The 15,511-nt window shown below is 40.1% G+C and overlaps 1 protein-coding gene across 1 annotated transcript in view; it reads right to left on the bottom strand.

Annotated features, from left to right (window-relative positions):
* Nucleotides 1-15,511, bottom strand: part of INPP4B (inositol polyphosphate-4-phosphatase type II B) — a 269,367-nt gene that overhangs the window by 160,825 nt on the left and 93,031 nt on the right. The window contains exons 4-5 of the mRNA XM_071555695.1: nt 12,811-12,929; nt 10,843-10,959 (exon numbers count right to left, since the gene is read on the bottom strand). Of these exons, the coding sequence (XP_071411796.1) occupies nt 10,843-10,959; nt 12,811-12,929 (236 nt within the window). The remainder of the gene's footprint in view (nt 1-10,842; nt 10,960-12,810; nt 12,930-15,511) is intronic.

Here is a 15,511-nt window from a genome sequence, read left to right as displayed (position 1 = left end):
TTTGGATAATTGTGACTTGCAGCTTTCTCATTTCACATTAGTGAGACTGCATATATGGCAAAGGATTTAAGGATAATAAGACTGCAAGAATAAACATCAACAGCTGCATAGTACTATAAAAGTCTTCAACAAGTCTTGCTTTAAAAATACCATGACTGTGATGAAAAGATCTGAGCCGGGGGTGGAACTAACCAAATTCTCAACACTAAAGAATGCTAGAAAAAAAAAACCCAAAAACACTAAAAAGACTAACTAGAAACATAACTAATGTCACTGTGCCAATGAGTCCTTGGTTATAATCAATGAACTCATCAATAAGTAATAAATTAAAGGTGAAGGCAGCCAATTTACTCCTGAGGGCAGGGAAATGCTGCTCAGACACCACAAAGTGCTGAACACTCCAGAGCAGCCAATACTCTGCTCAGGGCTGTCAGTGCTTTGTACGCTGGAGCTTTGGGTTCACAATTGTTGCTGTTAATCACATTCATTCATAGTTACACTGCTGAGATTTTGAGAGAACCAAGTTTTGACCACACTACAGACTATGTTTATCCTTAGTTCTCCTGGTTTTCCAGCCATCATTGCACAAGCTGCAAACAGAACCTTAAAAAAAAAAGTATGTCAGAAGGCAGGGGTTTGCCGTCCCTTTGTGATCATGCAAAATCCCTTTGTGATCATGGTGAACAGGACAAAACAAAGAACAGATCAAAACAAAATCCTCATTTCTGGCATGAAGAAAGCCAAGCATGGAGAATTTCAGCCACATGGGAATTTGTTTCTGTAAAATACAGCATAATGCCTACATAAAGAGGTTTTGATTACTGTAAAATTCAATGATACATGCATTTCTAACAGCACTGGAAATCTTAAATCATTACACAAGCCTTTCATGTTTATTCATCAAATATTTAAAATACAGCATAATACAAAACATTTAACTAGTTCACTCAGAGAAATTTACTGTGCTCTTCTATCAAAAACCTGCTCCAGAAGATAGTCTCATGCTACATCCTTCTTACATGATTTTTGCAGATAATTATTTGCTCAGCTTTGGTTTTTCAGTACAAAATTTCAAATGTAAACATTGACTGGTACAAACATACACATAACTGTAAAAGACACTTTAGAGAGACATAGTACGGGATGAAAAAATCTGTTCTTATAGATTGACTTTGCTCTCTTTTCAATTTCACAGAACACACTTTCCAAAACTTCAAAAGACAAATCTGTTTCCAACCTGTTTATAAGTTCCTGCTTTCATAACACAAAAGCAAGAGCAGACTTACTACTGTTCCATATACCCTTCTTTTCATCTTTTCAATCCTTATTGCATCTAAATATATTCAATATTATGCAGAAATAATTCTGCCACTGAAGGACTAGATTTTAAATATACTGTATTTCTATTTTACATCAGTATCTACAATGGGAACAGTTAGCTGGCAATGTAAGCCTTCACACAGGAGTCAGCAGGGCTCATTGAAACACCTTAAACTACACTTGAAGGGGCAGAGGGGTAAAACCAGGCTTGCCAGGGACAAGCCTGAGGACTGCACGCAAAAGCTTGAAGGGCTGTGTGCTAGTGAGGTCCTGCCATTCCAGTGGAGATAGGGAATGGAGATCCACGTGGCAGCAAAGGTGCAAGGGTTATTGAGATGCTGGAATCCATGGAAGCACCTGAGAACAGTCACTAAGGAATTACCAAAAGAGATTTTGGGAACAACGGCAGAGCTGAAGTGCATCCACACCAGCACAGGCAGCAAGGGCAGCAGAAGCTGGAAGCCACTGTGCAGTGGGAAAACCATGATATAGTTGCCATCATGGAAACATGGTGGGATGATTTGCACAACTGGAACAGTGTACTGGATGGCTACAAACCCTTCAGAAGGGATAGGTGAGGAAGGAGAGGTGGTGGGGTAGCCCTGTGTCTTAGGGAGGGTTTTAATTGTCTAGGGCTTAATGATGGTGACAACAGGGTTGAGTGTTCATAGGTAAGGATCAGGGGAAGGCCAACAAGACAGACAGACCACCCAACAAGGACGAAGAGGTGGACAAAATATTCTGTAAGCAGAGGTGGACAAAATATTCTGTAAGCAGTTGGGAGATGTCTCACTGTTATTAGTCTTTGCTCTCGTGAGGGAACATCAACTTAGCAGACATCAGCTGGAAATAGAACCCAGCAGGAGGAAACAGTCCAAGAGGTTCCTGAAGTGTATGGAAGAGACATTCCTAACACAGCTTTGGAGTGAGCCAACCAGGGAGGGCACCTCACTAGACCTGTTGTTTGTGAACAGAGGACTGGTGGGCAATGTGATGGTTGGAGACCACTTTGGGCACAGCGATCACAGAATGATGGGAGTTCTAAATTCTCAGAAAAGCAAGGAAAGGGAGCCAGCAGAACCATCACCTTAGACTTCCAAAGGGCAAACTTTGGCCTGCTTAGGAACCTGGGTAGCAGAGTCCCTTGGTAGGCAGACCTCAGTGGCAAAGGAGTGCAGCAAGGCTGGATGTTCTTCAAGAAGGAAATACTAAAGACATAGGAGCGGGCCACCCCCATCAGCCAAAAGATGAACTGGTGGGGAAGAAGACTGGTCTGGCTGAACAGAGAGCTTTGGCTGTGTCCTGGGTTGAGCTGGTAAAATGCCAACTGTCCAGGACAGAGTGAAAAGGGTTCCTCCTTCCCCCAAACAGCCAAGGGAAAAAGGAGGGAGAGAGGGGAAAGGAAACTGCAAACTAGGGTTATGCTGAAACTAACTACATGTATTTATACAGAAAAGAGAAAATCAAGAGGAAACTACAATATAACACACGCTTACACAAGTTATGTATAACAAGAAATAATTTCCCACTTCCCAGTAAACACAAATTCTACTATTTTAACTACAAATCATTCTAGAGAAGTCAATTCTTCAGAGACAGACTTCAGCAGAGAGAAAAGCTAAGAACAAACATTTTACTTCCCTAAGATAACATGATGTTAAGCCGGTGCTCTGGGCTTGGGCCTCCCCATCCCTCCTGGGATGGCAGAGTGTCTTGCTGGGACCACAGCTGTGAAGAAACTGACTAAGCCACACCCCCACACCAGTTCTTACCCCTTTTGAGATGATGCAATATGGTATGGAACACAGTATTATTGGCTAGAAGTAGTCAGCTGACAATTTCAGGCCTGGTTTGAATTCTAAAGCCTAACTTCTTGGCCTACTTGGTTAAACCCATAACATATTCCACCCCTTATTCCATACCATATTACGTCACTCATATCTTAGATTTATCCATTCCCGCGCTTAAACAGTCCTTGTTCTTTCCAGGGCTGTCTTCCACCCCTCCATATTGTAGGCAATAGTCCATTAGGATGGAGTAGGTACTTCAGGCATGAAAAAATAGTTCACCATTGGACACCAACACCAGTTCAGCTCAGGTCTTCATTTGATGGTTCATGTCCTACAACACAAAACTCAGGCCTACTTGGTTAAACCCATAACAGGCTGGAATTCAGGGAGAAAAAGAGTTTGTGACCTTTGAAAGAAAGGCAAGGCAGCTCAGGAGGACTACAAGGATGCCATTGGGTTATGCCAAGAGAAAATTAGAAGGACCAAAGCCCAGCTGGAACTTCATCTGGCTTTTGTTGTAGAAGACAATAAAAATGTTTTCATAAACACATTAGCAACAAAAGAAGGCCTAAGGAGAATTCTCCATCTTTTGCTGGATGTGGTGGCACACAGAATGACAAAGAGATGAGGAACAGACTGAGGTACTTAATGCCCTCTTTGCCTCAGACTTTAATAGCCAGACCAGTTGTTTGTGTACCCAGCCGTCTGAGCTGGAAGAACTGATCACTCACCTGAAATTACCAATGAGAACAAACAAAGCTTTTCCCTTGAGTCACTCAAACATTTCCACATTGCTGCTTTTAGTTCAAGGAAATCCCTGCCTGCAGTGCCTGGGCTGTCCAGGAGGGCTGCAGTACCCAGCCTGCTGGCAGTACTAGCCATCCTTCCTGAAGAGCAGCTCCTCCAGCACCTTGTCCACGGAATGCCAGGGCCAGAGACACTGAGGGGAAAGCAGATCATTCTTCTGAAAGGACAGAAGTATCCTCAACTTGAGGTCCTGTTTCCACAGCCAGGTTGTTCCACAGTGACTACAGAAACACCAAGCCATGTTTTTCTTCCACTGTTCACTGCAGCATGCACACTTCAGAGGAAAACATCCCGGCCTTCCAGAGCAGGCACAAGCCCCCTGACCACTAAAAGTCATCATTAGAACTGTTAGGGCAGTGCAACAGCCCCCTTGGATTTGCTTGACTGTTCTGATGTGAAGGATACACAACAAGAACATATTTGAAAGCTTTCTAGGCAGTGGTACAGAGACTGGAACAATCAGACCTGTGTAACTGAAATCCATAGCTTGTTAAAATAAAATCATCAGGAAAATGTTACCATTCACTAACTGGTCCCCTTCTTTCTCAGCAATTTTCAAGGCACCCCTTTACACTTTTACAGAATACCACTGGTTTCATCACTAAGTAGTTTTACAAATCTAGAAAATGTCAGCTCTTAGAGCAAACTTTTTCCTGATGTGAAGCAGCATTTGGTTGTCAGAATAGCTAAAAAAAATGGAAAATGAATGCACAGTAGGTTACAATTTTCCCTGAAGATACAGCAATAGGGAGGAGTTTGCCTCAATTAGAAAAAAAAATAAAAGGGTAGGAGAAAAAGTAGGATGCTTTCAAAGGGAGAAAGATTTTTGCAAAGCCAAATCCTCCCACTGAATTTTCAAGGGCTACGTGCAAAGAGCACTAAGGCTACAAATGGACTTGAAGTCTATATCTGTAACTTTTCCAGTCTTGACACTTATCCCCAATTCTCTTACAGATACACTAAGATAGATGAAACCCTTTTGTACCCTCAGCCACTTCAAAGCATGGTTTTATTTCAATATAAAGCTAAAGGAAAGCCCGTAGTTTGAATTTTCCTTTATGTATCTAAGACTTTTAAAAATTACTGAGAAAGACTGACAATAGTGCTTTAGGTGGATTCCACATGCATGTGGCTCGAAGAAAAAAAACATTCCTCTCCCCCTCAAGATCTCTAATAATGGTGCTTAGTAAGAAAATCTAGTTTGTTGTAGAAAGAAAACTAAATCTACCAACAAGTACGTATTTGTAGAAAAAAAATTTTGAAGATTTTGAAGAGAAGCATGAATACCTAAAGCTTTATTGCACATATTTCTGTGGGTAGGACTGCAGTACTTTACAGTACTGTGCTTTTAAGGAGAATGTGGTAATAAGTTTCTAATTTAAGGCAATATTTCTCTGCTCATCCTGCAGAGATGGCAATGAACAGAATTTAGAAAAGGAAGACTTAAGTGGCTTTTTCTTTAAACAAAGTAGAGCATTTTCAACATCACTTCAACTTTTGAAGCAAAACAGCTCCAGCAGTTTTCGTGTTCACAAGAGTGAGGGACTAAGTGCACTCCGGTACTTAGGCAGAGAGCACAAAGGTGATGTGCAAGATTTTACATTTATCTCTGCTAATGCATTTCCCACTCTGCTCTGCAGCCTTCCTAATATTCAAAATATTCAAGCCATGTGTCTCTTCAGCAGTGATGGCAAACCACAATAACTGTGGGGTGGTGTTGTGCCAGAGATCGATGCCCACAAGGGAACACAGAACGCTGTTGCTTCAGATTGGGCTTCACAACTGAACCCAAAGTGCCTCCTGTTGTGATGAACAGGCTTCTTTTTTCACTCATCCCACTGGGATTTAATTTTAACAGGGATACTTGCATTATCAACACACACACAAGGCAAGACCTTTTGCAAATTTTCATTGCTCATGAGCAAGTTTAATAGAAGATTCAAACCTCAACAGTTAAAAGACATGCAATTTAAAGCCTAAATAATCTAAAATTGTCACTTCATAACATATGTTCTCATATCCAAACTGAATTTCTATCCCCACTACTCCTAAAATTATCAAAGCAATCTAATTTTAATCTCAGTTATTAAGAGGAAATTTGAGAAGTAACAAAGGCAAGACCAGCCTATTAAAAGTGTGGTATTTCAACTGTCTTGTACACATTCAGTTACTCCTTGCCCTCAGGAGATAACATTAGAGTAGTTGTTTGTATCTTCAGTATCACATGTGAACTCCAGTAATTATATCCATCCAAAGGAGATTATCTTTGAAGGGGTGATGCAAAAAGCAGATACAGAAGTTGTCACTGGGTACACAAAGTTGCTCCTGTCCTCTGCTTCCAGCACTTGCCAAGGGGATCTAAAGGAGGTGGCACAGCTCACTGCATGTCATACCAGAACATTACACCAGTCCTTACCTCAAGGTCTTGTTGCATTAAAACAAACACGATTCCACCACACAAGACGCAAATGTTTTCAAACCCAGTTTACAGGTAGAAAAGTCAGTGTAAGAATTTAAGCTGCATTGAAGGAACACAAATCAGGTGCAGATGCAGCGACAGAAGAACCAGTCTTGGGAAACGAGCAAACAAAAGCCTCACCAGAGTTAAATGCCATAGTACCTGCCTAAAAACATACCCGTGCTGCTGTACACTATGAAGTTCAGAATGCTTCCTGCAGGACACATGTAGATATACCCTAAACACAGAACAAAGACTGTTGCCTTCCAAATTAGTCACCAGGACTTCCCTCCTCTTAATGCAACATAAATTCATCAGCTCTATATTTGCTGTGGATCTGTCATGTGGCAATGGTACCTGACTTGTGCTAAACAGTATTTTCGGAGCTTTAAAACTTGCTAGACCAGAGTGGGAAAACTTTCACGCCTATAACAAAAATCAGAAGAGCACTCTTGTGCAAAAGTAGTCTGAGGTAATATCTGAACAGCTTATGAGCCTATAATTCTGATCTTACTGGACAATGACTTAAACTACAGGCACAGCTCCAGCATTACAACAAAACCCAACTATCTAAAAATCTTAAAGACTGTGCAGCTCAAGCCAGTGAAACACAAATTTGCTCGTGGCAATATGGGAAGAAAATCTTTGTGATGTAGAAACAGATGTCACTGTACATTTTTCATATGGCATTACCGGCTGTTTTGCATGCATGGCTTCACTGGATATATTTAAATTATATTTCATAAACACACTAACTTCTTTTTTCTAACTATATCAAAGTAAAGTAGGAGGAGTATAGTCTTTATTAAAAGTTTCTACTTACATGAAATCTTACAGTAACCAATCACTTAGAATCACAGAATATTCTGCATTGGAAGGGTCCCCTCAGGATCCCTGAAGTCCAACTCCTGGCCCTGCACAGGACCATCCCCAAGAGTCACACCATGTGCCTGAAAATATCATCCAAACACTTCTTGAACTCTGGCAGGTTTGGTGCTGTCACCACTACCCTGGGGAGTTGTTCCCGTACCCAAACACCCTCTGGGTGAAGAACCTTTTTCTAATATCCAACCTAAACCTCCCCTGACACAACTTCAGGCCATTCCCTCAGGTCCTGCCATGGTCACTACAGAGCAGAGATCAATGTGTGCCCCTCCTCTTCCCCTCCCAAGGAAGCTGTAACGGCAGTGAGGTCTCCCCTCAGTCTCCTCTTCTCCAGGCTGAGCAGATCAAGTGCCCTCAGCCACTCCTCATATGGCTTCCCCTCAAAGACCTTCACACTTTGTCGAAAAGGACACAGAAAGACAGTATCAAAAGCTTTACTGAAATTCCAAAAGGTTACATCAACTGGCTTCCCTTGATCAGCTAGGTGGGCTAGTCAAAACAAACAAGAAAAAAAAATCTGTTTCATTATATTAAAAAGCCCAATTACAGCAAGCCTGGCACAGCCAAGATATAATTATGATGAACATCAGACAGAGATGCACAAAAAGTGAAAAGTGCAGTCAGAACATTCAGTGTGTCAAGCATAGTGAATGTGATCCCAGCTGCACAGTACTTCAATATAATTAAGCCACACTTCTTACATAATGTAAGTTAAATGACAGGCAGGAGTGAAGTTAACTATCTGCTTTCTGGTACACGAATACCAGCATTGCAAGGCTATTAAAATCTATCTTAAAATAGCACCATAAGTAGCATGTCATCAGTGCTAAAAAAAATTTCTAGTTTTTTCTAAGTGTGGAGCATTCCCTTTCACTTCAGCATTATGACCTGTGTATTATAGCAAAAATCCAGCAGGTTTAAAAATGAGCCCTAATTCTCTTGTATAGGCAGGGACTGGTTTAGGCAAGAAACAAGAAAATACTTTACCCTGTGATGTACCCACTGCCCTTTCCCCACCTTCTCTACAGTCTTGTATTTGTGGCAGTAACATCCTGCTGAGTTTAATTAATGTACAGAATTCACTTCCTATAGTTTCATTTTAACCACAAGAGAAATAAGACAAGTTAAAGTATTTATTTGTGACGAGAGATTTTAGCTGCTTTGAGCTTATTAATTGAAGTAACCAGTAGTATAGCCCTGATGTTTAGGGAATTATTACTGTAGCTTTTTGCGCAGTTCCTATAAAATTTTCTGCATTCATATCCAAGGTTTTTTTCTTCTACCATAAGTGCTCCATTATATGAGCTGATGAGTGGATCTAGAAGCACAGCCTAGAAAGCCTAATATCCTTGGATTCCCCTCCACCCCCAACTGCTTTACCTGTCTGTTTGGAGGAATGGCGGTTTTACAGCCATAAGCTGTGATAGCTTTTCAGGAACAAGAAGGACAACTTGACTGCAGCCTGGATAATCAGAACTGTGAAGCCACAGCACTGGGAGCACAGTTACTGCCAAAGGGGCACAGCCCATCTCTTGGGTCATGAAACCAGCACTGAGGTCTATGCAGCTGCTGCCATGCTGGCAATGATATCAAGTTATACATCATTTAAACCTGACTTTTATGGATCTATATAAACAACCCTGACAAAAAAAAAGTCGCCTGAACTAAGAGAAAGTGCGACGGCTTCCAGTTATAGGTAAGAAAGTCAAGCTATTAGTTTTATTATTGCTGACGTTCTGGGATGTAAATAGAAGCCCAAATATTGCCACAAATGAAGTTGCCACCAGGGTGGCCTGGGGTCATTCACACATGCTGCAGTCCACCTTGATTTAAATCTTAGAGTTTACTGAATTTTTTCTTACTTACAAGCACCTTTAAAATGCCTGAAGAGTACAAAAGCTCAACATACGTAAACCAGAAATGGGATTAACAAACCTCCTTCAAAAAGGTACTATAAGCTGTAGATCTAGAATGTTTTACATAGGAAAGACATAAATGCTATGACAAAAGGGGAAGGTATTCTCTGTTATGACTTACGAACTATGTTAATGGGATTCTCTGACAGACACTCGTCCTGTACTACAATTGTAAGGAACAGTTATAAAAAGTCCTTACAGGTTTGCGGAAAGCTTATCAAACTATATTCATTCACTAGGCTAGATCTTCTCCTGTATAAGAGGTGTGTAAAAGCCTGAAACTAGAAAAGTAGCAGCACAGGCATAGCTCTATGAAGTCCACTTTTTCCACTTAGAGGTAGGATATTATTTTCCATCATCTGTCAGTCACAATGAAACTGCAAGGGAAGGGACAAAGTCAAACTCCATTCACTCTATTCTTGTTACATGTTCACAGTTGACAACTCTACTAAATAAACAGCAGATCCCATTTTAAGCCTCTGTAGTCCAATGCACAACCAAAAATTAAAACATATACAGTGTGAAAATGCACATTAATGCTCTTTCCCTGTTATCCTTAAACAAAAAAAGCAGTGAGGAGACAGAACCAACTCATTAGCTCACAAAGGTAAAAAATTTAAACCAACATATCCACTGCTTTCTACCTGAAAAAAACAGGAGTTTTCTAAACAAAGAACTTCACTTTCATAGGCAGTTCAAAGACAGTCTCAAGTTGTAAATTATGCTTTTAATTTCCTTCTTATAGATAATGAGCACATATACAGTCATGACATAAGCTTGCACAGTCTTTAATCATATTGGGTGCCAGTTCCAGATACATAAAGAGTAATTCAGATAATTAAATACAGGTGTCAAGAGCCACTCTTGATGCCCAAGACAAAACTATCAGCTGGACTCCAGCTGCCAGAGAAATAAAACTCAGATCTCCTGTAGGTCCTATGACGACATCCAGCTCTGTAGGCCTTGTCTTAGATCACCTGGAGCACATAAAATGGCACTCAAGGTCTGTATTTGGCAGTTAAATCATTCAAATAGTCCCACCGACCTTCATAGATCATCTCAAGTGCGTAACTTTCCAAGAATAAAAAGCTGACTCTGTATCCAAAAATGTACAACATGAGAACCCCAAATGATTCACCTTTAGCAGTAACACTGTAGAGCTTGGACTGTTAAAAATGAATAACAGCAGCAGCCACAGAAAAGGTGTTCACCACACAAGAGATTAAAATAAAATATTATCTTTCTCAAACATCAGGTTACAGGCTCCACTGTTATTCTGGTTTGGGCATGTAAGTAAAATATTATCAGGAACATATTTCTGAAAAATTATTCACAGTGATGTTATCTCAGTTGATTCCATATGTTCTCTGCCCTCAAAAAGCACACAAAAGCAATTTTGATTTGCCAAGAAGACCTGTGCTGATTCACGTAACCAATTAAAAAGCCAAGAGCAAAGTGTCCATCTTAAGCGCATGGATGTCTTTCTCTACTCTCTAATATACCAACAAAAGATGAAGTAGATTTTAGGCACGAAAGAACAACAAAACTAATTCTGTATCAACCTATTTCCCCAATTTGCAAACTTGCTAAAGAGAGCCAAAGAAAAACATGGCAAGAAACATATTCCTCAGTAAGACTTAGGCAAGAAATGAAGCAAAGCACTCACCGTGTCTTGAGATTTATCTTTGACATCATAGACCGTTAGTTTTATTTTAGTCTCCTCATAGACGGGATATTCCGGTGGGAATGTCACACCAGTCAAAAACAGTGGATCTCTTGTACCCTGTGTAACATGAGGAAACATTCAGTGAGGTAACAGCTGTGCAATGTGCACCATGCCAGTATGGAGGTACAGCAACCTAAAGGACGTCAGCTGTCTGCAGCAGAGATGGAACGGCTCAGTATCACTATCCAATAAATAAGGAAACAAAAACCATTTAAAACTTTGCCAGGAACATTTAAAAACAAACAAACAAAAGCACAACAACTTTCTGGGAAGTTTTTTAAGTGGAAAAGATAAGAAGTGCTGCTGAAACACAGCCTAGCAACATGTCTTTAAAGAGCTCAGCCAGCAGGTATCAGTATCTGGAATACAACCTGTAACAACCAAACCCTTTCTTACTCCCACGATACTGTCTGAAAGTACCGCAATTTCATCTTAATTTAAATGAACTGAAGATATAACTTGCACACACATAAAGAAATAGAGTGATCTTCATTAAGTCAAAATAATAAGTGGACAGAAATGCCACAGAGACTCTCTGTATTACATTAAGGATACTGATCCGTGGAGGGGGATTGAAATACCCCTCTTTAGGCAGTAGCGCAGTAACATTCCTGTGCTTTGTAACATTATCATTATATCTAAAAGCTGTACACAGAAGTAACTATATCACAGCTTCAGATGCACAATTAAATGAATCATATAAAATGTTGTTTATAATTCCTTAATGTTTAATTATACTTAATTTCCAAAGATTACCAGGCTTACGTACCCTTAAATTTTCTATTAAGTTAAAAAAAAAGTTTGTGCATGATAAAGATAATTTATCTTGAAGAAAATAATTTTCTGTGCCCCTGCCTTCCCCTTCTCCAAAGCTTAACTACAAAGCTGAGAGCCCTGACAAAACAAATCCAGGAATTTAATGGGACCTAGGACATTGTGTTAGTAAATGTATCCACTTCTAACAAAAAAAAAAAGATCTATTCCATCTTTTGCACGACATCATTCCAGACAGTCTGCAATGAAACATCCTGATAGGATACAAGATATTTGAATTAAACAGTTTCAGGATGGTTGAGGGCTGAAACCATAATAATTTAATTAGTAGTTGGTTCAAAGTAATCACACAAAGAGCTCATGAAATATTCTCATTGTATTTAACAGTTAAAGCAAACCTTTAGCAAAATCACATGCGTGTGTTTACAATAAGACTTCCCTGTTCTCAATTAGTCTCTCTGGTAAGTTAAGCAAGTTACACCTACACTGCCTGCTCACATTTAATTTTCTCTGAACCATTCTTGCTGTTTCTGACACTGTTGCTTACAAGGCAAAGTGAAGACAGGCAAAGCAGCCTCTGACAGCTTTTGCTGTAATATGTGATGCAAGTTGCTAATTACTTTATATAAAGTCACAGACATTACATGCACACATTTTTTTCCCCAATTATACAAGTAGGATAACATTTTTTCAAATTTCAAAAGTATCAACTCTCTAATGGAAAAAAATTGAAGAAGAAACAAATAGGATAACAGACCACACAATACTCCTGTGTTCTGCAATTTGAAAATACTTCACAAACTCACTACTATGCTTAATTCAGTTTTACTTTGCATTGCCTTGTCTCTTCATGAGAGAAACTATTCTGTTTCATTCCAAACCTATGTCTGGAGACCTGGAATATTCTCCATGCCTCTGCTTGGAACAACAGAGCTTTCATGAAAAGCCAAGTTAATTTCTGTTTATCCTGGTTAAATGCCAAGAACTATGGAACACTTAGGTATGCTTTACTAACTGCCAGAGTGTGCCTGCCTTGCCTAAGACTATGCACTGACTTGTTTTATTTCTCATTCACGTTCTATGGAAGAAATGAGCAATTCATTAATCAACATGTTAATTAAGAAAGACTCTCACCTCCACGATTTCAGTGCTTGAATACCTCGTCAGAATGTGCTCTGCTGGGTGCACCACTGAGACTTGGACAAACGTATTCAGCTTCCGATCACGGGTAGCAGCCACTAGATCCTTGCATGCTGGAGATAGTACAAAATAAAAACAAAATGCTCAAAAGCAAACTCTGGGAAAACACTGTCAGAGGCACAGGACAAAGCAGCCCGTGCTCCGGCTCCAGATAAAATCTCTGGAGACAAGTCGATTTAACAGAGGAAGTCCCTTGGAAGTAACTCACAGAAATAGGAAGTCACATGCTGCAGAACTGCACCGAGCTCTCGTTTCCACTAAAAATACTTGCAGCTTCTGCAAAGCTCCCTGCCAGGGGCTCGGCGGCTCCAGCACAGGCAGTGCGTGCGCAGGGGCGGCACTTAACGCTGCAAGGGCAGTTCATTTTACATAAGCACCCATTGCATTTGCCCACAAAACCTCTCTCAGCAGCCTAACTTGCTTCTCTCTTGTCTGACAATTCTCACAGTCACCTGACCATTTGAAACACATTCTAAACCAGCTAATTGCTATCAGTGGTTGGAGTTAATTTATATAGTTCATTGCTACTGTATGAACTTCTTAGCAGAACTAGTTTTTGGATACAAATCTACACACCTAAAAGCAGACAGCAAAATAACCAATTCTTTAGTCAGTGACCAGCATGTAAATGAGAATAATTGTATTCTGCCTATATAGCACCATTATTAAAACTCATTCTACCTAATAGAGAAATTCAGTTCTTGTTTAATAATTCATTTTTATTCTGGCCTCAGAGTTATGCAGGTGATTGAGTTCATTTTTTAGACTAACACAACTCGTACCTTCTAACTGAAAGGATGAAAGCACTAACGAAAAGGGAAAATGAGGAGGAAAGAAATAAATGCACCATTAGCTGCTCTGCAGAAGGGACACATTAACAGGGCTTGTCTTGGCTCTACAGCAAAACCCATCCACCTTCCATTCTTCACTAAGGAACAGGCAACAGTGAACAATGTGGTGGGATCTACCCGCTGCTTCCTGGAGTGCAACAAACTGCGCTGGGATCTTGGAAGCCTGACGAAAGCCAAGGAAAGCCTGTGGTTTCAAAGAGGCTAATTGCCAATATAGAGCTGAGGATATTTGCTAGGAGTCACTGCCAACCAGGGGCTTCATCAAGTGCAGCTGACCTTTAACATTTTAAAAGGTGAGTCAGATTACTCTCACAGCGAGCAAACTTGGTGTGATGAGAAGCCAAGCTGGAAAAGCTCTGAGACATACAAAAGGCCAACTCAGCTTGGTTTATACCTTTTTTTCTCCTTTGGGCTTGGACCTGCTGCTTGAGTAAATAAAAGGAAAACTGGCTAAAGCTTTTTCACCATTCTTTTATAACAGCTAAAAGGGACAAGCAAACAATTAAATCTAACCTTTAGAGAACAATTTGAAGTTTTTGCTTTAGTCCAAATTGCCAATGAAATCTCTTGGTACATAGTCTCAGACTCACCCTACCATAATTTGGTGGAAAATATGGGATAAACATAAAAGTTTGTGCATGGTGAAGTCTTTATGAAACAGTCGATGCCAGACTCAAATAGCAAGTTGTTTTTCTTCAATTCCTTTCTAATAAGACTCACCACATCATTAAAATGACTAAATATTAGCACTACTTGACATGACCCAATGAATTATATGAGTAGATTTACTGAAAAGCAGTTATCAAAGCAGAAAAGATTGGGCAGACACCCATCTATGTGAACTATATCCTTTCCAAAAGGTGACCGCAGATGCAATATCAGATCACTGAAATTTCCAAATACTGTCATTGCTCCCCCACAAACTCTGATCTTATGCCTCCACACAATCCTTAAATGTTGCACTCTACAGTCATGTTTTTAGAAGACAAAACAGTAAAGCACAGTTTCAGGGGAATGGCAAGAGAGCTCATGTTAACAATCAGAAGCTGGAACACAGAGATATAGTCAAATTTTTCACACCACCGCAAGGAAAGGTGAGCCAGCTCACAATTCAGTAGAATACAGAGAAAAGGAAAAATAGAGAGAAACTGAAACTTAGGAAAAGCAAAATTAATTCTCTCCCAAAAACACTGCCAGTAACTCTGAGAGGAGCTCTACAGGAGAGCGCTAGTAAAATATTAGTGCATGATGAATGGAGGTAAAACCCCTACAAGTTAGATTTAGTTGTGGGATGTCTCAAATACATTATCTAGATGTGACAATCTTTTAGCTGCCAAGAGCACAGGCTTTTATCCTATTGAGAAACCTTTAACAATAGGAAGAAGATTTGCACTAAGTGGTCACGACCTTGGGAATATCTGAGCATAGGAGACAATTCATTTGGTGACAATAGGGCAATCCTGTCATTAGATCATTTTTCCTGTAAAAAGGCAGCTTCACAGCATGATCTGGAATTTCATTTGATAGAGCCGACAAGAAGATAACTCATATGCATATCTCCAGTGGGGAAGATCAGCACAAAGCATCAGAACTCTTTGGGAGACCCCACTGCAGAAGGATAAATGAAATTAAATGAAACCTGTATCTACTTTGATGACAGCATTATTTATCTCTATTGTGACACTGGGCTACTGCTGTTCACAACTACCCCGTCAGTCAGAGAGAGGATATTCAATAAGGTTATTCCTGCTAAAGAACGGAAGATTTGGGTTGACACAGAGTTT

This window comes from Pithys albifrons, chromosome 5 (genome assembly GCF_047495875.1).
Source record: "Pithys albifrons albifrons isolate INPA30051 chromosome 5, PitAlb_v1, whole genome shotgun sequence".
Lineage (NCBI taxonomy): Eukaryota > Metazoa > Chordata > Aves > Passeriformes > Thamnophilidae > Pithys > Pithys albifrons.
This window is presented reverse-complemented; position numbering and strand designations above follow the sequence as displayed.